Here is a 23,838-nt window from a genome sequence, read left to right as displayed (position 1 = left end):
GGTCACCTCGGCCTTTCACGGACACCCTGGGCCTGGCCTCTAAGTCACCACCAGCGGTCGAGGCCATTTTCTGTATGCGTGTGTTTAATTTTAAGTGTCAACATTGAAAGGTTTAAACAGATAAAAACACATTACACAACATCCACAACCTTCACAACAGTGAGAACCTCCAGCCTGGCCAGGCAGGGCAGGCCTCTGTACCGTGAGCCTCAGGCAGTGGCCCCAAGGGTCCCTGCTGTGGGGCCTCTGGACATCAGTCTTAGCTTAAGAGGGAAGCTAAGCCCCAGCGCCTAGTCTGCAGCAAAGACTTGAGAGGAAAAGGCTAGGCCAGGACAAGAGCCCTCAGTCTGTCCCGAGTGCTGGCCACAGGTGCCAGGGCAACAGGCCGCAGTCCTGGGCCAGCCTGTCCCCACCCTGAGTCATAAGGTGGGGGAGAGAGGCAACCAGCAGCAGGACCAGCGGCTCCGACTCCACCCCACTGGGTGTCCTGGGCTTTGGTGCCAGACTATAGCTGCCACTCCCTTCTGGTGGCACACATGGGCTCAAGGAGGGAGGGTGGAGGGAGCAGAGTGGTGGATGGAGGGAGGACGGATGGTCTTCGTGTGCGAAGCTGCTGCGGCCACAGGAGCTGCTGGCCCATCCAGAACGGTGCATCCTCACATGCCAGACTCTGACGCCCTGAGGGCCTGGAGAGGGGAGCCTGGTGAGGCCTAACCCAGCCCTGGTGTCTTCCTGCCCACACACCCGCCTTAGGCACAGCCCCTTACCCGTGTCTGATTGTGGCCGGTGCCAGACGTACTGGAGGTGAATTCTGAGTACTTGCTCCCCCCAGCAACTAGGCAGGCCCACTTCCGGTACTCCTCCCGAACCTGCCGGCCCAGGACACCCAGTCAGGCCAGGAGCAGGCCCTGGGACCCTGCATGTCCCTCCCGTGCTCTGCCCTCGGCCCCGCCTTGGTGTTTTTCTGGTTTTTTTTGAGATCAGTTCTCCCTGTCGCCCAGGCTGGAGTGCAGTGGTGCCATCATAGCTCACTGCAACCTGGAACTCCTGGGCCCATGTGATCCTCCTGTCCCAACCTCCTGAGAAGCTGAGGTTACTGGTATTCACCACTGCACCTGGCTATCTGAATTTTTTGTAAAGACGGGATCTGGTTATGCTGCCCAGGCTGGTCTCGAACTTCTGGGCTCAAGCAGTCTTCCCCCCTTGGCCTCCCAAGTAGTTGGGAGGATAACAGGCATGCGCCACTGTGCCCGGGCCCCCACCTTCTTGATCTTAGCCAAAAGGCTGAGAAGCGATGCCCCCACCTTCTTGTTGAGCAGGCAGTGCAGCACGTAGAGGAAGGCGCCCTGCAGGCAGTTGAGGATGGTGAACACATAGGTAAGCACCAAGCTCCGACTGTCAAAGATGAACAGGCCAAACACCCAGGTGCAGCCCAACAGGAAGAGCTGTGCGATGGCCGTGATGGTCAGCACCCTGCGGGAAGGGGGTTGCAGTGTGGGCCCCCACCTCACCTCCAGCTTCACGCCCCTTGTCCTGGCCCCACCTCCAGGTCCTCCCAGCCCCTCCTCACCTGGCCTGCTTTAATTTCTTCATGTCTGGATTGATTTCAGAAAACTTCTGAGCAAGCTTCCAGACAGTCGTCACGAAGATGACAGCATTGCACTGGGCAGGGAGCAGATTGTGGGTTAGAGGGTGGGAGAGATGGTTCAGCCAGGCCTGGGCCCTTGGCGCTTGAAGGGGGAGTGGGTACTTACCAAAATGATGAATGCCACAGGTCCCAGGAAGCTCCAGAGGAAGCCTTGCTCAAAGTCCAACCAGCAGCTGGGATGGAAGGGAGGGGTCCCATCAGTGCCCCAGGAAGCCAAGAGCAGAACCCAGGGCAGCGGGGCATGGTATGTGACATTGCCTGTGAGCCCCGGGCCTGGCACCCCGCCCTCCCCCTGCCCCACCTCACTGCACTCACTATCTAGGGCGGCCGTAGCCCTTGCTGTAGACGGCAGCCGAGACGCCCACTATGAGCAGGGGCACACCGTAGCCGATCAGGCAGAGCCAGCGCGTGCTCAGGCCCTGGCCCTGGAATACGCGCACCACGAGAAAGTAGAGCTCCAGGCCTTCGAGGCTCATCCAGCAGAAGGCGGCCAGGAAGCAGTAGTGCAGAAGCCCAGCCACCAGGCGGCAACGCAGCCCCACCTGCAAGGTGGGGACGGAGAGGCGGGGCGATGTCAGCAAGGGGCGGGGCATATGGGGCCAAAGCCGACGGGTGGAGTGGGCGGGACCACGGCCGAAGGGTGGGCGGGTCTGGGGTAGGGCCAGGCTCTCAGGGCCCACCCCCAACAACGTTCAGAAGCCAGCAGTGACTCCGGGCAGGGCCAGGCGGCTCCAAAGGTAGAGCCCTTTAAAGAGACAACGCTACCCCCAGGTGGGCGGGGCCAGATCCCGGGCAGGGGCGGGGCCCCAAGCCTCCAGGGCCCGCCTCCCCGACCGAGCCCCGGGAGTGGGCGGGGCTAACCCCTCCCAGGCTCCCCTGACCCAGAGCTCAGGTGGGAGCGGGACGGGACCTCACCTGGCCGCCTTCGTTCTCGATGCCGGCCAGGAAGATGGTGGAGCCCACGAAGAGACAGACGCAGAGGTGCAGGTGTATGGTGGTACGCGAGCCCTGGATGGGCCGCACCAGCAAGAAGGTAAGGATGCACAGCAGCAGGCAGAAGAGTGACAGCGCCAGTCCCACCCTGGTGATCAGGGTCAGCTTCCAGTCCTAGGAGCAGCACCGGGGACTCAGGGTTCCTTCAGGGCCTGACGCCTTCCTGTCCTCTTTTTGGTCCCTTTTTCCCCCACACTCTCTGACAGGCCCACCTCTCTGACCTCCTCCCTTGTCCCTCCTACATCTGGCCACGCTTACCAGCTGGTAGGTGAGTCTAGGCATTTCACATTTTTGTGCTTGCCGGACTTTCGGCCTGGACCACAGGGGTCCCCCTTCTCTGCCTGGTTAATTACAGTTTTCGAAAAGGCCCAGCTTAATTATGGATTCTACTGAAGTCAAACAGCGGTGCGGTGGCTCACACCTGTAATCCCAGCACTTTGAGGGGGTGAGGTGGACGGATCACCTGAGGTCAGGAGTTCGAAACCAGCCTGCCCAATATGTTGAAACCCCATCTCTACTAAAAATACTAAAATTAGCCGGGCGTGGTGGTGTGCGCCTGTAATCCCAGCTACTCGGGAGGCTGAGATCAGGATAATTTTTTGAACCTGGGAGGCAGAGGTTGCAGTGAGCTAAGATCACATCACTGCAGCCTGGGCAATAGAGCAGGACCCTGTCTCAAAAAAAGAAAGAAAAGAGGCTGGGCTGGGTGGCTCACACCTGTAATCCCAGCGCTTTTGGAGGCCAAGGTGGGCAGATCACCTGAAGTCAGGAGTTCGAGACTAGCCTGGACAACATGGTGAAACCCGGTCTCTACTAAAAATACAAAACCTTAGAAAACGAGTTTTCAAAGAAAAAAAAATACAAAACTTATCCAGGCATGGTGGTGGCAGGCCTGTAATCCCAGCTACTTCAGAGGCTGAGGCAGGAGAATGACGAACGCAGGAGGCAGGGCTTGCAGTGAGTCAAGATCCCGCCACTGCACTCCAGCCTGGGCGACAGAGTAAGACTCTGTCTCAAAAAAAATAAAAGAAAGTGGTGCTCCCTTGGAATGCTCTACACGGGGAGCTTTTAGTGACACCTCACAACTGGTACAGGATGGATAGGCAAATGGGCCACTGGCTGCACCCAATTTATAGTTGCAGGGTCGCAGAGAAGAGGCCAAGGGAAGAGGCTGCGAGGGGGGTGACATGGGGACACCTGGGCTGTACAACCCTGCAGATGTATCTGAGCAACCGGTGGGGCTCCATGGAGAACTGGCTGCCTGTCTGGCTGCAGCTGGACATTGTTACCTGTGGGTGCTTGAGGATGGCCCCAGCTGCTCACCTCCACGTCATAATGAGCCATGAGGATGGCAAAGCTGCTCAGGTGGCTGCATTGGCAGGTGGTGCTGCCGTTCTTGCTGCCCAGCACCTGGCAGCCCTCAGTGGCCCAGTGCCCTCCCCTGTTGCTGTCACTCTTCCAGAAGGCACAGATCAGCTCCTGCCGTGGCCCGGGTGTCACGTCCTGTGGGCAGATGGGGGTGGTCAGAGAGGTTGGCCTGGAGCTCACTCTTAGGTCCTGGGTGTGGCTGAGCACAAGAGGGCTGTTTTTCACTAATGAGCATTTACTGAGCGCCTACTGAATGTAACAGGTTTGGAGACACAGCAGTGAACAGGGCAGACACAAGTACCTACCCTTGTGAGGTTGACATAAGAGTGGGAGAGATGGCAGGCACAGTGGCTTACGCCTGTAATCCCAACACTTTGGGAGGGCAAAGCAGGAGGATCATAAGGTCAAGAGATCAAGACCATCCTGGCCAATATGGTGAAACCCCATCTCTACTAAAAATAAAAAAATTAACTGGGTGTGGTGGTGCCTGCCTATAGTCCCAGCTGCTTGGGAGGCTGAGGCTGGAGAATTGCCTGAACCCGGGAGGCAGAGGTTGCAGTGAGCTGAGATCGCACCACTGCACTCCAAGCGTGACAACAGACTAAGACCACAACTCAAAAAATAATAATACTAAAAATAAATAAAATAGGCCAGGTGCAGTGGCTCACGCCTATAATCCCAGCACTTTGGGAGGCCGAGGCAGGCGGATCACCTGAGGTCGGGAGTTCAAGAACAGCCTGACTAACATGGAGAGAGCTCGTCTCTACTAAAAATACAAAAATTAGCCAGGCCTGGTGGCACATGCCTGTAATCCCAGCTACTCAGGAGGCAGAGGTTGTGATGAGCCGAGATCACACCATTGCACTCCAGCCTGGGCAACAAGAGGGAAACTCTGTCTCAAAATAAAATAAATAAAGTAAGTAAATAAGTAATGAGGTTAAGAAAGGCCCAAATGGGGTCAGAAACACGAGGGGTAAGAGCCTCCCAGGCAGAGGCCCAGCACGTGCAAAGGCCCTGGGTTCTCTTTGAGGAAGGTGCAGAGTAAGCAGAGACCTTGGCTCCGGGGCGAGCAGGAGGGTCTCTTCCTGCCTCCCCACTGGAGGACTCAAGGTGGGAGAAGGCGAAAAGGATGGGGGAGCTGAGTTCCTTGGTGTTCTTGTGGCTCAGAAAGACGGAGTTGACGGCTGAGAGGCATGTGAGTTGAACGCCACGGACGTTGCTTTCGTATATCTCTTCCAGCTCGGCTTGCTTCTTGGAATCCAGGTCCAAGGAAGCGTTGGCCAGCAATGTCGTCATGTTCCGGATGGAGAAGATTCCCACCATGGCGGAGCCTGGGAAACAGACAAGCTAGATCGCTGCCCACTCCTGCCATCCTCCTCCCATGCTCTATCCTCCCTCCCAAGATGGCCCAACTCAGGCTCAGCCAATCCACCACGATGATGCCAGCAGCCCCTCCCGATGGGTCAGTTTCCAGTTGTTCCTTTGTGTGTGTGTGTGTGTGAGATGGAGTTTTGCTCTTTCGCCTAGGCTGGAGTGCAATGGCCCGATCTCAGCTCACTGCAACCTCCACTCCCAGTTTCAGGAGGCTAAAGACAATTCTCCTGCTTTAGCCTCCTGAGTAGCTGGGATTACGGGCATGTGCCACCACACCTGGCTAATTTTTGCATTTTTAGTAAAGACAGGGCTTCACCATGTTGGCCAGGCTGGTCTCGAATTCCTAATCTCAGATGATCCGCCCGCCTCAGCCTCCCAAAGTGCTGGGATTAAAGGTGTAAGCTACCTTGCCTTCGCGCCAGGCCTTTTTTTTTTTTTTTTTTTTTTGGAGACAAAGTCTCGCTCTTGTCACCCAGGCTGGAGTGCACATGGCACAATCTCGGACCACTGCAACCTCCGCCTCCCAGGTTCAAGCGATTCTCCTGCCTCAGCCTCCTGAGTAGCTGGGACTACATGCACCTGCTACTGCGCCCAGCTAATTTTTATATTTTTAGTAGAGACAGGGTTTCACCATGTTGGTCAGGCTGGTCTCGAACCCCTGACCTCAGGTGATCCACCTGTCTTGGCCTCCCAAAGTGCTGGGATCACAGGCATGAGCCACCGTGACTGGCTTTTTTTTTTTTTTTTTGAGACGGAGTTTTGCTCTTGTTGCCCAGACTGGAGTGCAATGGCACGATCTCGGCTCACCACAACCTCCGCCTCTTGGGTTCAAGCAGTTCTCCTGCCTCAGCCTCCCGAGTAGCTGGGACTACAGGCACGCACCATCATGTCCAGCTAATTTTTGTATTTTTAGTAGAGATGGGGTTTCACCTTGTTGACCAGGATGGTCTCGATCTCTTGACATAGTGATCCACCTGCCTCGGCCTCCCAAAGTGCTGGGATTATAGGCGTGAGCCACTGCGCCCGGCCTTTTTTTTTTTTTTTTAATTGAGACAAGGTCTCACTCTGTCTCCCAAGCTGGAGCTCCTTGGCACAATCATAGCTCACAGCAGGCTTGACCTCCTGGGATCAATTGATCCTCCCCACTCAGCCTCCCGAGCAGCTGGGACTATAGGTACATACCACCACGCCCGGCTAATTTTTGTATTTTTTGTAGTGACAGGGTTTCACCATGTTGCCCAAGGTGGTCTAGAACTTCTAATCTTAAGTGATCTACCCACCTCGGCCTCCCAAAGTGCTGGGATTTGTAGTTGTTCCATATTTCAGAACCTTCCCCTGCCCCCATCCCAGCTCCTCCATCCTCCCACGGGCGGACGGCTGCTGGTACCAGTGTTCTCGGCTCCAGCTGCCACAGCCCAGTTCAGCTTCATGCGTGCGTTGCTCTGACCCATAGTGACATTCTTGTCCCCCGGCTCCTGGATCATCAGGGTCAGCTCTGAGGGGAGAGGGGCAGTCATTGGGGACCCCAGGTACCAGGCGGGGCCCAGGGCTAGGGCAGGGCAGGCCAAAGCCTCACCTGTGTTCGAAGGGGAAAGGTAGGTGAAGGGGCCTTTAGGCAGGGTCTTGGCCAGGATCCTCAAGATATCTTCAAGATTCGAGAGCAGCTGGGTGGCTATGAGGTGCCGGACAGGTGGGGCCAGGGCCTCTATGTCCCCAGGGGCTTCCATCAGTTCGTCCACCAATTTGATGAGGTTCTAGGGGGTGGCGAGTGACAGAATCGCTGGAGCATCGGACCATGGGGGTTGCCTAAAGGACCTGGATATCACCCCTGACCAGGGGACACACCACCCTGGAGATCCACAGGCCCAAGGGTCACTGAGATGACGCAGCAACCAGAAAACAAGCGGCGGACTGAGTATACACCTGCACACGTGTGGGATCTCAGCGCCACCACACACAGCTAATTTTTGTACGTTTAGTAGAGATGGGGTTTCACCATCTTGGCCAGGCTGGCCTCAAATTCCTGACCTCATGATCCACCAACCTCGGCGCCCAACATGCCAGAATTACAGGTGTGAGCCACTGAGCCTGGCCAGCTCTGTTCTAACTCTATCTGTACGACACTTGCAATGTATTTGAACCTGCTATGAAGTGTAAAATACACATCAGATTTCAAAGACTTATTTTTAGAAAAAGAATACAAAATATCGCAGGGTTTTAAAAAATCATTCCATGTTAAAGTGGTGAATGTGTTGGGTTGGGTTAAATGCAATCTTTTTTTTTTTTAAGAGACAGGATCTTGCTATGTTGCCCAGGCTAGAGTGCAGTGGCTATCCACAGGTGCGATCCCACTACTGATCAGCACGGGAGTTTTTACCTGCTCTGTTTCTGACCTGGGCCGGTTCACCCCTCCTCAGGCAACCTGGTGATCCCCGCTCCTGGGAGGTCACCATATTGATGCCGAACTTAGTGCGGACACCCGATTGGCATAGCGCACTACAGCCCAGAACTCCTGGGCTCAAGCAATCCTCCAGCCTCAGCCTCCTGAGTAGCTGGGACTACAGGTATGGGCCACTGCTCCCAGCTGATGCAATATTAATTAATTAACTTATCTGAGACAGAGTCTCACTCTGTCTCCCGGGCTGGAGTGTATTGCACTATCTTGGATCACTGCCACCTCCGCCTCCCCGGGTTCAAGTAATCCTCCTGCCTCAGCCTCCTGAGTAGCTGGGACTACAGGTGCCTACCACCACACCTGGCTAAATTTTTTGTTTTGCTTTGTTTTGTTTTAAGACGAGGTTTCACCATGTTAGTCAGGCTGGTCTTGAACTCCCAACCTCAGGTGATCCACCCGCCTTGGCCTCCAAAGTGCTTGGATTACATGTGTGAGCCACCACGCCTGGCCATCTTTTTTTTTTGAGACAGAGTCTCGTTCTGTCACCAGGCTGGAGTGTAGTAGCAGGATCTTGGCTCACTGCAACCTCTGCCTCCCGGGATCAAGTGATTCTCCTGCCTCAGCCTCCCAAAGTACTGGGATTACAGGTGCGAGCCACCGTGCCCAGCCTCCCCCGGGCTGCTTGAACCCTAGGGGAGGTCCTGCCCTTACCTGGATGGTGTCCTTGGCTGAGCTCAGCTTGAAGTTTCTGACCAGATCCTGGACTTTGTTGAAGAAGCGAGAAAGTGTCTGCAGAGAGGGGAGATGTGGGGGTCAGAGAGCTTTGACGGTGGGTGGGAAGTTTCGGACAAGGCTGTGGATGGAGTTCCCACCTCCTGGTCCCTCCGGGGGCCACTCACCTGGCTGTGGACTCCAGGGGGCAGGGTCCACGTGGGGAAAGTCGTGTCTGTAGGGAACAAGACAAGCGGCTCACTAGGCGGGAGAGTGTCTGTTTGTGTGCTGGGGGTTGGGGAGCTTCTAGGGTCCGGTCTTACCTTCACAGACAGTATCCTTTTGGTTATCCCGGATTCCCTGTTTGGGCTTCCAGCCTGGGCGGCAGCGGCAGTTGTATGAACCCACAGTGTTGATGCAGACGGTGGAGTTGTCACACTGATGCTGGCCGGAGCTGCACTCGTCCACATCTGAGGACAGACACAGGAGGGGTCAGGCCCTGTCCCAGCCTGGAGAGGGTCCTGTCTCCTGTCTGCGCCCCCACCTCATTCTTCCCGGCATTAGTGCCTGCCTCGGAGTGGTGGATGGTGGATTATGGAAACGTGGAGAGACCTGGGCACAGCAGGTAGGCCGCGTGCAGATGTACAGGTTATGAAAACAGTGAAACGCCTTCCTCCCAGGGAGTCATCAGCTGCTGCCTGGGGTTCCCCTGAGCCTCCCCCTCAGTACCCCAGCTCCTTCTCCAGGACCCCTGCTCTTTTCTCATCTAGCCTCAGAAAAATGAACGCCTGGCACAGCTGGGTGCCTCCAGCGTTCGTTCTGCTTAGTTTGTGTGGGCGCGTGGACCATGTGATCAGATGTTTGTGGGTCTCTGAGAACATGGGATCTGAGCTCTCGACCTTCACAGATGGTATTGTTTGGGCCACTGGGGGACCCCGGAATCGGTTGCCAGCCCGGGCGACAGAGGCATTGATAGGTGCCCACTTTGTTGAAGCAGTGGGTGGAGGTGTGGCATGGGTTTTTTCCAGAGGTGCATTCGTTCACATCTGAGGACAAAGTCAGAGGGTCAAACCCTGTCCCCGACCAGCCCAGGCCTGCCCTCCAATCACTGTACCCACTCCCTGTCTTTTCATTGCCCCAGACTGAACACCATTATTACAAGTGCTGCCATTTGGTGACCTTCAACTTCACCTTCAAAGCATTTATGATGGTCTCCCTACAAGAAGGGCAAGCAGGGACCATGGTCCCCAGTTTATAGGAGATGAAACCAAAGGGGAAACTGAGTCATGAGAGCTGGACTTCCATGACTAAAAGCTAAAATCTCTCACCTGCTCCCTCCCTCACTATGGTGGAGGTTCTTTTTCTTAGAACTGGGAGTGACACCTTCTTCCACTCGCATGTGACAGATGAGGAAGGGGCGAGGTCTGGGGGTCCCACAAGGGCACTCTGGTCCCCAGAAGTCCTGCCACCTCCCTGCTGTGGCCGGGACCTTCCTGGGAGGTGAATGCTTAGGCAGGGGCTTAGCAGGTCCTTGGGCTCGTGGGAACCTGTGGATCTTCTCCCTCCTCCTTGGCTGCTTTGTGGGACCTGCTTTGGTTCCATCCCAGCTCCTGTCCAGCCTCACAGCCTTCTCCCAGGGCCTCTACCTTGGCAGAGCTTCGGGTCCTCAGGGCTGGGCTCAAAGCCAGGCAGGCACTGGCAGGCGTAGCTGCCGAGGGTGTTGGTGCAGGTGCTGTGGCTTTTACAGACCCTTGGGCTCTGCTGACATTCATCCACGTCTGCAAGAGGAAGCAGAAGGTGAAGACGCCCGTAGCTGTGAGCAGCTTTCGGGGCTATGGGTCCGCCACGTTTCCTGGCACGGAAGCATCTGGAAGGCACCACTGTTTCCTCCCTTTTCCAATCCACACTGAGGCATCCCATGGTGAGCACAGTGGCCCAGGCCCTCTGTTGTCCAGATGTGGCTAGAAGCCGCTGAGTTCTCCCTCTCTCCTCTGCCTTCCTGGGCAGCTCCCAGCTAGGGTGTCCCAGCCTGAGGATTCGGGGCAAAGGCCAGGGTGGGGCCTTCCTGAGAACCAAACGCAGGGATGTGCCGTGCACCCAGGCAGGATGCATCTTGGCTCCCAACGGTGGCCCTGGGCCCAACTCCCACAGGGTGGCAGCTCGCTGGCTGAATTCTCAGAATCCTGGTGGCCCTAGCAGGATGGCGCTCTCCCATCCAAACGAGCTCTGAGAGCCCAGCTTCATGGGCAGGGACCAAGACCCCTCCTGAGCCAGGGCCCCCCCATGCGGCTCAACAGCAGGGGTGGGAGAGTCAGGGACGCTGCGGGACAGGCCAGGGCCCCCCGGACAGTGGGCAGCAGGCTGGGGTGGACAGTGAGGGCTGAGGTCCAGCCTGGCAGCCTGGGTCTATGAAGATGCCTTTTTTCTGATACCCAGGAAGGGATCTATGGACAAGGGACTAGCAGGAGATGGTGAGAATCCACATCTGAGCAGAGCCGGCAGTGAGCGAGGGCTTGGTGGCTGGAAAGGATGCAGGTGCTGATAGGTGAGGGGTGGCAGATGAATTTGTCCTCCTGTTCCTCGTCGTTCCCCCCGGGGTGGAAACCTGTGGGGCCTGCTGAATGGGGTTCGAGCTTCTATCTCTGCCCCTGAGCGGTCCAGACCAGGACTGACCTCGGGAGAGGATCAGGCCGGGGCAATAGCCCTCAGTGACGTTCTCTCTTGCCGTCTAGTCCAGACTGGAGCCCCTTCCTTCATCCAACCCTCCGAGTATGGTTTTTTGTTTTTTGTTTTTTGAGATGGCTTCTCACTTTGTCATCCAGGCTAAAGTGCAGTGGCACGATATTGGCTCACTGCAACCTCCACCTCCTGGGTTCAAGCAATTCTTCTGCCTCAGCCTCTTGAGTAGCTGGGATTACAGGCACTCGCCACCTCACCCAGCTAATTTTTGTATTTTTAGTAGAAACAGGGTTTCACCATGTTGGTCAGGCTGGTCTCGAACTCCTGACCTCAGGTGATCCTTCCATCTTGGCCTCCGAAAGTTCTAGAATTACAGGCATGAGTCACAGCTCCCGGCACTCTGAGTGCATTTGTGGGGTCGATGTCCCCCTGCTCACCCCTGGCCACAGCATCCTCCCAAGCCTCGGTCATCGGAGGTGCCTTCAGGCTCAGAAATTATCAGGGTGGGTCAGGGTGGAGCCTTGGATGGGGAAATGAACTCAGGCTAAAAGGCCAGGAAAACGATCAGGAGGCATCTTCTTCAGGCAAGGTGTCCTGTCCTTGAGACTTCCTCCTCCTGAGTTCCTGGATAGGGTTTTGGGGTTCATTGTGGTAGGGGTGGGAGTCAGAGGGGTTCCTGGTGCTGCTGAGCCTGTGTGAGCCGTGGCGGCAAGCTTCATCCTGGCAGTCCCCCGCGATGGCGAAGAGGACTGATACGGTGCTGGAATGCACCACGCCACACCATGTCGTGAGCTCCTGAAATATCCTGAGTGCCAACCCCCTTTTGTTTTGTGCAAATAAGGTGCCAGAGGTTCAGGGAAATGTTCTCAGCTTCCGGAAGTGGCCCCCTCTGGAGGGTCCTGAGTCTCAGGATTAGGACAAGCACAGGTGATCAGGTGTCTAGGACACCCCTGAGATGCCTGGAGACAGTGGGTGAGGAGTCAAGGGAACTGCCCCAGGTCTCCAGCCCCGATGTCAGAGGCCCCATGGGCTGTGATGCCGGGTGTGTGTGTCTTCTGGTGCAGTAGTGAGATCTGGAGTACTGAGGGTTAAAGGGAGGGGCCCAGGTGCCTCTGAGCATCTCACCTCTGGTGGTAGGTCCTGCTCCAAACCAGCAGCTGTCTCCATCACCTGCCTTGATGTCCATGGAGGTCTCTCTAACACCTCAGCCCTGCTGTCCATGTCTCTGCCCAGCCGCCTGGCTGAGTCCCCCTCTCTCCCCCTCTCTCAGCCCAGGCCTGTTTCTAACACAGCAATACGCCTCCCCCATAATCACAACCACCATCCCATGCAGGGGGCTCACAGCATCAGGTGGGCAGCACCCCTAGCCACAGCACCTTGGGAGGGTACCATGATTGCCAAGTACAGTTGTACAGGTTGCTCACTGCACAAAGATATTAGGCAAATGAGATGAGCAGGGGCTGAAAATCAGTCCACTCTTTGTGTGCCAAATGTGTCCACTGGGAGAAGGGAGTTTTTTTCCAATTCACAGGAAGACTCTGTCCTCTGGTCAAGTCACATGCATGTGGAACCACACAATGTCCGCTTGCAAGGGGCTCCTGGGGCTAGCAGTGTGGCAGGCAGAAGCCTCCTGCTGGGATCCACGCAGGTGCATGTCCCAGGTACATGGATCTCTGCCTTGTCCCCCACCCTACCTCCCTCTTTGTCCCTCTGCCTGACTGCTGGGCAGGAGGGGTGGGGCTGGGATCGGGCAGTGGGCCCTTTCTTCTCTCTACAGCAGGGGCCCTCCTGACCTTCTGAGTCCTGAGTCTCATCACCTCCCAGCTCTGCCCCAGTCCTCTTCCTGATCGTGGTAGCCTGCACTAACTCCCTCTCTTGGAATGAGTTGTGGCTCCCAGCTGTCCACTGCCGGCTCCCATCTGCCCCAGTGGATCTTGGAAGCCCCTCCCCTGCCCGACCGGCTTCCTTGGAAGACAGGCAAAGCCTGGAGTCCCTGTTTCTCTTGGCCTGACCTGGTGCCTCAAGCAAGACCGTAGCAAAGGCTCCGCGCCTCTGTGCAGGGCTGCAGCCTCGCATCTGCTCTCTGATCCTTGCACCCTAGGGAAACCCATGCTGGGGTCGCATCAGAACAGAATTACAAAAAAACCCAACAGTCATCAAGGAAAGAGTGCGCTCTGCAAGCCAGGGGCTGTTATGTGTTTTTTCTTTAATTGAGACGGAGTCTCACTCTGTCACCTAAGCTGGAGTACAGTGGCACAATCTCGGCTCAGTGCAACCTCCGCCTCCTGGGTTCAAGCGATTCTTGTGCCTCAGCCTCCCAAGTAGCTGGGACTACAGGCGTGTGCCACCACCTCCAGCTAACTTTTATATTTTTAGTAGAGATGGGATTTCACTATGTTGCCCAGGCTGGTCTCAAACTCCTGACATCAGATGATCCACCTGCCTCGACCTCCCGGAGTACTGGGATTACAGGTGTGAGCCTCTGTGCCTGGCCTGTTAAGTGCTTTTTTAATATAATTTACGTTCCCAGCAACTCTACGAGATAAATGCCGTTACTCTCCTTTTACAGATGGGTAAACCAAGGTGCAGGGAGGTTAAAGTCACTTGTCCAAGGTCATAAGTTTAACAAAGGTCAAAGCTACTTTCGTTGTTATCTTTAAAAGATAAGGACTCGGGCATGGTGGCTCACGCCTGTGATCCCAGATACTTGAGAGGCTGAGGCATGGAATAGCTTGAACCAGGAGGTGGAGGTTGCAGTGAGCTGAGATTGTACTACTGCATTCCAGCCTGGGTGACAGTGAGACTCTGTCTCAAAAGCAAACAAACAAAAACAAGTGAAAGATAAGGACTCTTTCTTCCCCCATCTCTCTCTATATATGTTAGCCAGGCTGGTCTTGAACTCTTGGCCTCAGGTGAAGTGATCCTCCCACCTTGGCCTCCCAAAGTGTTGGGATTACATGTGTGAGCCATGGCACCCAACCTATCTGTTTTCTTTTTTTTCTGAGATGGTGTCTCATTCTGTCGCCCAGGCTGGCACACAGTGGCACAATCTTGGCTCATTGCAACTTCTGCCTCCTGGGTTCAAGCGATTCTCCTGCTTTAGCTTCCTGTGGCTGGGGTTACAGGCATGTGACACCATACCTGGCTAATTTTTGTATTTTTAGTAGAGACAGGATTTCACCATGTTGGTCAGTTTGGTCTCGAACTCCTGACCTCATGATCCACCTGCCTTGGCCTCCCAAAGTGCTGGGATTACAGGTGTGAGCCACCGCGCCTGGCCAGTTCTTTTTTTAATGTTTTTAATTTTTTGATACTTAAAAATCCTGCCTCCAAGAAAGATTTTTTTTTTTAGAGGCAGGATCTCGCTTGCTGTGTCACTCAGGCTGGAGTGCAGTGGCGTGATCACGGCTCACTGCAGCCTTGACCCTCCAGGCTCAAGCAGTCCTCCCACCTCAGCCTCCCGAGTATCAGGAACTACAGGTGCCAGCCACTGTACTTGGCTAACTAATTTTTTTTTTTTTTTGGTATTTTTTGGGGGTTTCACCATGTTTCCCAGGCTGGTCTCAAACCCATGCTCAAACAGTCTACCTGCCTTAGCCTCTCAAAGTCCTGGGATTACAAGCATGAGCCATGGCACCTGCCAATATTCATATTCTTCTTAGGGGTGGGGTCTTGCTGTGTTGCCTGGCCTGGTCTTGAACTCCTGGCCTGAAGAGATCCTCCCGCCTCAGCCTCTCAAAGCACTGGGATTAAAAGCGTGATAATGTTATCACATCTCACATGTGGGCAGTGATTTCTGAATAAGTACCCTGGCCAATGTCACACACGTGGTCATGAGGATTTGGCCCAGGCAGCTGGTCCCAGAGTCAGCCCTTAATCCTCACGTTACTCTGCCTCTGGGCTGGTCGGGCAGGTACATGCACACCTGTCCCATCTTAGACCCCAGGCACTGACCCTGCTCTCTGGAAGACCCTGTTCTCTGGAAGCTGCCAGAATGGCTCTGGTGACCCCAAACCTCATGGATGGAGCGTCAGAGGACATGGGGTGTTTCTTACCTTGACACGTGTTCTGGCTCTCATTCATGAATTGTTCTTTTCCAGGAGCAGGCTTATATCCCGGGCTGCACATGCAGTAGTAGCTTCCCTCCGTATTCACGCAGTCCGAGAATTTTCCGCATGATGGTTTGAATGGTGACACACACTCATTCGTGTCTGGAATACAACAGGACAGGGAGTCACCTCCTAAAGATGTGAGTTCCCTCAGGGCAGAGGCCCCTGTCCTTACTCCCCAACATGGGGCCTGCTTCTTCGTATCTTGTGGAAAGAATCTCAAGTTGCATTGCATAGGCTGTGCTGCAGCTGGAGCAAGCCATTCCTGAAGACCACACTTGATCTCAGTTCTCTGGCTGGCGTCCTAGATTTGGACAAGGTAGACAGCGCTGAGGTGGGGGATGGGCAGGAAGCTCCACATCCCCCTCCCCAGTCTTTTTGTAGAAAATTAAACCCCATCACAGCCAGGCGAGGTGGCTCACACCTGTACTCCCAGCACTTTGGGAGGTCAAGGCCAGCAGATCATCAGAGGTCAGGAGTTTGAGACCAGCATGGCCAACATGGCGAAACCCGATCTCTACTAAAAATACAAAAATTAGCCAGGCATGGTGGTGGATGCCTGTCATCCCAGCTACTCAGGAGACTGAGGCAGGAAAATCACTTGAACCTGGGAGGTGGAGGTTGCAGGGAACTGAGATTGGGTCACTGCACTCCAGCCTGGGTGACAGGGTAAGACTCCGACTCAAAAAAAAAAAAGAAAGAAAAATAAGGAAGAAGAAAACATGGCCAGAATGTACCTTCTCCCCAGTCTTAAGGGTAAACTGAGGCACGACCTGAGATTCCTGAGCACCCAGCTTCTGTCTCTCCAGGAAGTGACGCCTATTCACTTCTTACTTCTCCTCCTTCATATTTTTTCCTTCCCTCCCTCCCTCCCTCCCTCCTTCCTTCTCTCCCTCCCTCCCTCCCTCCTTCCTTCTCTCCTTCCCTCCCTCCCTCCCTCCTTCCTTCCCTCCCTCCCTCCCTCCTTCCTTCCCTCCCTCCCTCTCTCCCTCTCCCTTCCTTCCTTTTCTCTTTCTTTCCCTCCTTTCCTCTCTTTCCTTTCTGTCTTTCTCTCTTTCACTCTTGTCACCCAGGCTGGAGTGAAGCGGCATGATCTCGGCTCACGGCAACCTCCACCTCCCAGATTAAAGCGAATCTTCTGCCTCCGCCTCCCAAGTAGCTGGGATTACAGGCAGGCAATCACGACCATGCCTGGTTATTTTTTTGTGTTTTAGTATAGAGATGGGGTTTCACCCACATTGGCCAGGCTGGTCTCAAACTCCGGACCTCAGGCGATCTGCCCACCTCGGCCTCCCAAAGTGCTGGGATTACAGGCGTGAGCCACTGCGCCTGCCCTCTTTCTCCTTTCTCTGCCCACGATGATCATCTGGAAGGTGAGGCTGAGGCCCCTAATAACAACCTCTGGTCCCCACTGGCACTGGGCAATTCTTCACAATCTCGGAGGCGCCCTGCGCTGCCCCCAAGCCACTGTACCATCACATATCTCTGTGAGGCTGGTGAAGACCTCAGCTGAAGATAAAGTGGTGAACCCTGGATTGCAGCGACAGGCGGTGGCATTGACACACTTGGAGTTCTGAGGGCACAGACGGTTACAGCCTGCAGGAGCAGAGAGCATGGTCAGAAGGTGAGGGGCAATGGGAGCCACAAAAGGGGCCCTGGGGGAGACAGGGAGGGCTCTGAGGCTCCAGTGCCTGGGGCCTCTCTTTCCCTGGGCTGAAAGGGGCTGGGTGGGGGTCCAGGGCCCTCCCCGGGCTCTGGCTGTGGACTGTGCTGTCTGCTCCCAGCAGACTTACCCTTGGAGGCCTGGGTTTCAGCTCCCAGCAGAGTCAGCCAGACACAGAATGCTGCAACAGAGACAGGAAAGGGGGTCAGAGGGGACCCCAGAGTTGGGAAAGGAAGCTGAAGGGGGGGCATTTTGGGGGAGGAGGATGCTGACCACTCTCAGGCTCAGATCCTGTCAGTCGTTCAAACAATGAGCAGATGTCACATCCAACTTGGGTGCTCAAACCAGAGAGTCTGTCATCCTGTCCCCATGGGGGTGGGTTTTTTGTTTTTGTTCTTGTTTTGGACACAGGGTCTCGCTCGGTCACCAAGGCTGGAGTGCAGTGGTGCAGTCACAGCTCACTGCAGCCTCCAATTCCTAGGCTCAAGTGATCCTCCTGCCTCAGCCTCCCGAGTACCTGGGACCACAGGTATGCACCACCATATTTTGAATTTTCTCCCTTCCTTCCTTCCTCCCTCCTTCCCTCTCTCCCCAACCCCCCTTTCTCTCTTTCTTTCTTTCTTTCCAGAGTCTGGCTTTGTTGCCCAGGTAAGTGCAATGCTTTGATCTCAGCTCACTGCAATCTCCACCTCCTGGTTTCAAGCAATTTTCCTGCCTCAGCGTCCCACGTACCTGAGATTACAGGAGCCCTCCACCATGCCCAGCTAGTTTTTCGTATTTTTAGTGGAGACAGGGTTTTACCATATTGCCCAGGCTGGTCTCGATCTTTCAACCTCAGGTGATTCGCCCACCTCAGCCTCCCAAAGTTCTGGGATTACAGGCATGAGCCATGGCCACTGGCTCAAAAATTTTTAAATACTTTATTTTTTATTATTTGTTTATTTTTTGAGACGGAGTCTCACTTTGTCACTGGAGTGCAGTGGTGCAATCTCGGCTCACTGCAGCCTCCACCTCCTGGATTCAAGCGATTCTCCTGCCTCAGCCTCCCGAATAGCTGGGACTGCAGTCATTAGCCACCACGCCCAGCTAAGCTTTGTATTTTTTCAGTAGAGATGGGGTTTCTCCATGTTGGCCAGGCTGGAGTCCAACTCCTGACCTCAGGTGATCCACCCGCCTGGGCCTCCCAAAGTGCTGGGGTTACAGACATCAGCCACCGAATTAAAAATAATTTAAAAAATTATTTTAGAGACAGAGTCTTGCTCTGTTGCCCAGGCTGATCTTGAACTCCTGACCTCAAGTGATCCTCCCACCTCAGCCTGCTGAGCTCGGCTTGGGGATGGAATTTCAGGAACTGAGGAGTAGGGAAGGGCCGTGAGCTTGGGGGTGGTTCTCAGTGCCAGCTGCTGCTTTTCTGACCTGGAGGAGGGGATGTGGGGAGCGGCTAAGGAAACAGACTGGAGCCAGGCAACCCCAGTTCAAATCCCAGACCGGGGGCCTCTCTGCCTCAGTTTCCCCTTCTGCAGAATGGGGATGATGATGGCACCCACTCCCCAGTGTAGTGTGGGAGTGAACTGCACGACTGCTGTCTGGTGTGCCTCAGCATTTACTGCTGTCTACATTTCTTTAGGTAAAAACGAAGGTGTGGTCGGTTGTGGTGGCTCAGGCCTGTAATCCCAGCACTTTGGGAGGCAGAGGCGGGTGGATCACCTGAGGTTGGGAGTTCGAGACCAGCCTGCCCAATATGGTGAAACCCCGTCTCTACTAAAAATACAAAAAATTAGCCAGGTGTGGTGGTGCGTGTCTGTTATCCCAGCTACTCGGGAGGCTGAGGCAAGAATCGCTTGAACCCGGGAGGAGGAGGTTGCAGCGAGCTGAGATCGTGCCACTGCATTCCAGCCTTGGAGACAGAGGGAGACTCTGTCTCAGAAAAAAACAAAGTGAAGGCTTTGGATCCTCCAGGCTCTAAGATGCTCTGGACCCGCAGGCTTCCTCAGGGACACAGGTGCACACACAGCACACCCACAACCACCACCAGCCCTGGCGGCCCATCCCGCGAGCCAGCAGTGATATTTCACCCCGGGGCGCCCCGCCCACAGGAAGACACATGGCCGCCTGTGGGGTGCACGTGCAGCAGTGGTTCCCAGCACTCAGGGCATGTTGGGGGACCCTCCTCAGGTCACCAGGGGCTTTAGAGACCGGGACCTAGGGATCTCCTCGCTGTTCCCCAGAAACAGAGACAAAGAGGCAGAAGTGGAGAGAAAATAGAGATTAGAGAGAGAGACACAGAGAGACAGAGAGAGATGAGACAGAGAGACAGAACAAGACAGAAAAACAGAGAGAGAGAGAGAAAGGGCCAGGCGCGGTGGCTCACATCTGTAATCCCAGCACTTTGGGAGGCCGAGGCAGGCGGATCACCTGAGGTCAGGAGTTTGAGACCAGCCTGGGCAACATGGTGAAACCCCATCTCTACTAAAAATACAAAAATAAATTAGCTGGGTGTGGTGGCAGGCGCCTGTAATCCCAGGTACTCAGGAGGCTGAGGCAGGAGAATCGCTTGAACCCGGGAGGCGGAGGTTGAGGTGAGCTGAGATCACACCATTGCACTCCAGCCTGGGCAACAAGAGTGACACTCTGTCTCAAAAAAAATTTTTAAAAAGGAAGGAAGGAAGGAAGGAAGGAAGGACAGAGAAGGAGACAGAGATAGAAGGATGAGAGACAGAAATTACATGATGATAGAGAGAGGTGGAGAGAAACAACAGAGAAAGCAGGAGAGAACACAGGAGGAGACGGGACAGAGAGAACAGAGAGGCAGAGAGAGAAACAGTGAGGCAGAGAGGGAAACTGAGGCAGAGAGAGAAACAGGCAGAGAGAGACAGCGAGGCAGAGAGAGACAGGCAGACAGGGAAACTGAGGCAGAGAGAGACAGCAAGGCAGAGAGACAGACAGTGAGGCAGAGAGAGACAGTGAGGCAGAGAGGGAAACTGACGCAGAGAGAGAGACAGGCAGAGAGAGACAGCAAGGCAGAGAGAGAGACAGTGAGGCAGAGAGAGACAGTGAGGCAGAAAGAGACAGTGAGGCAGAGAGGGAAACAGTGAGGCAGAGAGAGACAGTGAGGCAGAGACGGAAACTGAGGCAGAGAGAAACAGTGAGGCAGAGAGAGAGACAGTGAGGCAGAGAGAGACAGCGAGGCCGAGAGAGACAGTGAGGCAGAGAGAGACAGTGAGGCCGAGAGAGACAGTGAGGCAGAGAGAGACAGAGAGAGGCAGAGAGAGACAGAGGCAGAGAGAGAACCATGAGAAAGGAGGGTGAATGGAAACAGAAGGGAAGTGGGGGACGAGAGGGCGTTGGGATCTGAGTGGCAGGTGGGGCCTGGGGAGGACGGGGAGGGGACATCCAGTCCTTGCCAATCTGGAAATACTGGGGACCCCAATAATCCAGGGAGACCTGAAGGGGGTTGTTGGGCAGAGGAATGGGGACCAGGACAACGGCTGCGGCTGCGTGTGAGTCACTTCCTGGGCCTAAGGGAAGGAATGACTCACCACTCATCTGCCCCAATTCAACCCTGGAGGGGGCTCCCAGGGAAATTCTGGGGTGGGTTGTGAGCACTGCTTCGGAGGGGGGTGTCTGGGGTGCAGATTGGAGGTGCCCGGACCACTCAGCCCCCGTGTCCAAATTTACTACCCCTTAGGTGGGTGGGAGGCAGAGAATCCCACTCCCACCTCCACGCTCCTTCTGGCTGGGTTAAACCGAGGCCGAAACACCCCAGCCCAAGCCTGTGTCCCCTCCCCAGCCAGCGTCAGGCTTTCCCTCTTCCTCCTCTCCAGCCACAGGGCTTGGCTAGTTCCTCCCTCGGCCAGGACCCAGTTCCTCTTTGCAGATCAGACCATGAAATGAGCTTCCCTGGCAGGACTGATCTAGGCAGATTCGTCTCCAACTCCCAAAGCCCTGGGTAACTCCATTAAAGCTCAAAACCGCTCTAGGAGGCAGGGGCTGTGTTGACACCCATTCTACAGATAGAGAAACTGAGGCTTGGAGCCCAGAAAAAGATCAGGAAGAATCCAGTGACCGGAAGAGGCTGGGGAAGGAGGAATGGAGGGATTGAGGTCCCCGGGTCCCCAGGCAGGGTTCTTTTGTGCCTCGCCCGTCTGCATGGGCTGAGCTGGGTTCTCCACCCCCACACTGAGGCGACAGGGCCTAGCTGCCTCCATCTGGGGCTTTGGAAGTGGCCCAAACAGAAGCCGGGAGAGAAGCTGCTGTTCTGGGTTGAGTTCCATCTGGTTTGCATTCTCTGGGCGGAGCCCTCAGCCGGAAGTTTCCTGCAGAGAGACCCTGGGGCGGGGGACGGGGCAGTCACCCCTTCTTTAGGCTTCCTGCTAAGGACCTCCAGATGATTTCCCAAACCCACCGGGGTCTTACCAGAATTTAATAATCATCATAATTTATTGTTTATTCATTTATTTTGACACAGGGTCTCACTGTCCCCCAGGCTGGAGTGCAGTGGTGCAACCTCGGCTCACTGCAACCTCTGTCTCCCAGGTTCAAATGATTCTCCTGCCTCAGCCTCCTGTGTAGCTGGGACTACAGGCACAGGCTACCACGCCCAGCTAGTTTTTGATTTTAGTAGAGATGGGGTTTCGCTATGTTGGCCGTGCTGGTCTTGAACTCCTGGCCCCAACCAATCGGCCCACCTCGGCCTCCCAAAGTGCTGGGATTACAGGCATGAGCCACCTGGCCCAGCCTTATTATTTATTTATTTTTCGAGATAAGATCTTGCTCTGTCACCCAGGGAGGAGTGCGGTGGTGCAAAGACAGTTCACTGCAGCCTCAACCTCCTGGGCTCAAGGGATCCTCCCACCTCAGCCTCCAGAGCAGCGAGGACAACAGGCACACAACACCAAGCCCGGCTAATTAAAAAAAATTTTTTTGGCCAGGTGCGGTGGCTCACACTTGTAATCCCAACACTCTGGGAGGCCGAGGCGGGTGGATCACGAGGTCAAGAGATCAAGACCATCCTGGCCAACATGGTGAAACCCTGTCTCTGCTAAAAATACAAAAATTAGCAGGGTGTGGTGGCACGTGCCTGTAATCCCAGTGACTCGGGAAGCTGAGGTAGGAGAATTGCTCGAACACGGGAGGCGGAGGGTGCACTGAGCCGAGAGAGTGAGACTCCATCTCAAAAAAAAAAACTTTTTTTTTTGGTAGAGACATCTTGCTATGTTGCCCAGGCTGGTCTCCAACCCCTGGGCTCAAGAGGCCCACCTGCCTCGGCCTCTCAGTGCTGGGATTGCAGATGTGAGCCACTGCACCCAGCCAACAATGTTGCAATGCTGCCCACCGACTTCTCACTGTGAACCAGGAACGGTGTGCGTCCTAACTCAACCCTGAAAACATTCTTCCATGGAGATGGGCTGTGCTCCACCTTACAGATGAGAAGTTAGGCGCAGAGGCTCTGTGATTTGGCCCGGGTAACACAGACAGGGCAGGGAATCCCCGGGAAGCTGGGTCTTGGCAGCTGCACCCCCCCAGGTGTGACCCCAAGAACCCCTGCCACTTGGGGCTGGCCCAGGGGAGCTGAGTCCCTGTGGTCCGGGAAGTTCTGGTTTTTGCCCCAAATGTCATTTCTTCACTCTCTTTGTTGCCCCGTTGCTGAGGCAACCAGCTGACCTGATAACCGTTACAGTCACCTTGGGTGGGGCGGGAAAGGGAGTCAGGGGAAGTCACAACCAAAGTCAAATTCAAACCCACAGCTGCCGAAGTCCCTTCCACCTGCTGCTGAGCCCCAGCCAGGTCCGTGGGGAGCAAGAACTGCGGTCTCTGGGGCTACCCCTGCCGCTGAGACCGTGAGAGACAAATTGGAGGTACCCTGGCTTGGAGAAGTCCCGGCCTCTGGCTTCCCCACCTTCACCCATGTCCTTCTATGCACTGTGCTAAGAGCAGCGGCATTCCAGGTCCCAGCACTCACTTTTTGCCCCTTTCCTTCCCCCGTGCCTCAGTTTCCCCTATTAGGGAGCAGGTGCCAAATTGACTCCAGTAGAAAGCTTGAGGATCCCTCCAGGCAGGGGAGCAGGCTCCGAGAGCACCCTGGCGTTCCTGCCGGGGTGTGTGAGTGCCCAAGGACCAGCGAGCAGCCCCTCTCCCCATGGGCCCCTGACTGCCTGCCTGACCATGTGGCTTCCTCCATCACAGGCTCCACAGCCACCAGCAGCGCCTGGCGTTTCTCAGACGCAGCCATGGGATCCCAAGGGACCTTCCTCGCCCCTCCCAGCTGGGCCCCGAAGTTCTTACCGAGAAAGACGCGGCCTCCCATGGTAGGAGCTGCGGGCAGGAGCGGCTGGATCGGCCCAGCCCGGGAATGAGTGGGTGGGACAGGGCTGTCCCGTCTCGCAGGCTGGGCAGCTGTGCAGGGTGTCCCAAGGCCAGGACTTTATGAAGGAGGGGGGCGGACAGCCTCTGGCCCAGGGCCCTCCCCGGAACTGGCGGGGCAGCTGGAAGCCCAGCAGGAAAGTGCAATGAAAACACAGAGCCGGGGACTCTGCACACACACACGAACACACACACGCGCCCACACACACACACGAACACACACACGTGCACTCGCTCAGCAAGAATGAAGCACAACCTGCTTGCAAAACCCTCTGCTGGAGTTTCCACCCTGTGGCTCTGACGAACCCTCTGGCCTCCGTGTGTCGTGTGTCGGGGCTGGCTGCTGTGGACAGGAAGGTGTGGCAGCCGGGAGGGCGGGCGGGGCGGTCTTGCCCCGGGCCACTTGGCTCTTGCTGGGGCAGGCGCGCAGGGGCCTGGTCAGAAATAGCTCTGGGCTCCCACGTTGGCGGGGCTCACCCTGTGCCTGGAGTTTTGGCATGCCAGAGTTGGCAGAGCCTGCATCTCAGCTGGCCGT

The 23,838-nt window shown here is 55.6% G+C and overlaps 1 protein-coding gene across 6 annotated transcripts; it reads right to left on the bottom strand.

The window, feature by feature from the left end:
* Positions 1 to 68: 68 nt before the first annotated feature.
* On the bottom strand, positions 69 to 23,659 carry ADGRE5 (adhesion G protein-coupled receptor E5). Of its 6 annotated transcripts, XM_032265895.1 has the most exons (21): positions 23,226 to 23,659; positions 17,071 to 17,121; positions 16,751 to 16,873; positions 15,224 to 15,379; positions 10,136 to 10,267; positions 9,389 to 9,535; positions 8,813 to 8,959; positions 8,678 to 8,724; positions 8,490 to 8,567; positions 6,960 to 7,137; positions 6,771 to 6,878; positions 5,110 to 5,340; positions 5,063 to 5,073; positions 3,965 to 4,144; positions 2,564 to 2,755; positions 1,964 to 2,190; positions 1,755 to 1,821; positions 1,571 to 1,662; positions 1,305 to 1,473; positions 768 to 869; positions 69 to 686 (listed from the first exon to the last, which is right to left on the bottom strand). In XM_032265895.1, the coding sequence occupies exons 1-21, from the start codon at positions 23,245 to 23,247 to the stop codon at positions 657 to 659; spliced, it is 2,490 nt and encodes an 829-aa protein (XP_032121786.1). In that variant the 5' UTR covers positions 23,248 to 23,659; the 3' UTR covers positions 69 to 656. The 6 variants fall into 6 exon arrangements, with proteins under 6 accessions (XP_032121786.1, XP_032121785.1, XP_032121788.1 ...); XM_032265894.1 differs by having other exon boundaries at positions 5,063 to 5,340; XM_032265897.1 differs by lacking the exon at positions 9,389 to 9,535 and having other exon boundaries at positions 5,063 to 5,340.
* Between the last annotated feature and the right edge of the window lie 179 nt (positions 23,660 to 23,838).

This window comes from Sapajus apella, unplaced genomic scaffold (genome assembly GCF_009761245.1).
Source record: "Sapajus apella isolate SASKATOON/1434 unplaced genomic scaffold, GSC_monkey_1.0 scaffold152, whole genome shotgun sequence".
In the NCBI taxonomy this organism is placed as follows: Eukaryota; Metazoa; Chordata; class Mammalia; order Primates; family Cebidae; genus Sapajus; species Sapajus apella.
The sequence above is the reverse complement of the archived record's forward strand: the minus strand, read 5'-3'. Positions and strand labels throughout refer to the sequence as shown.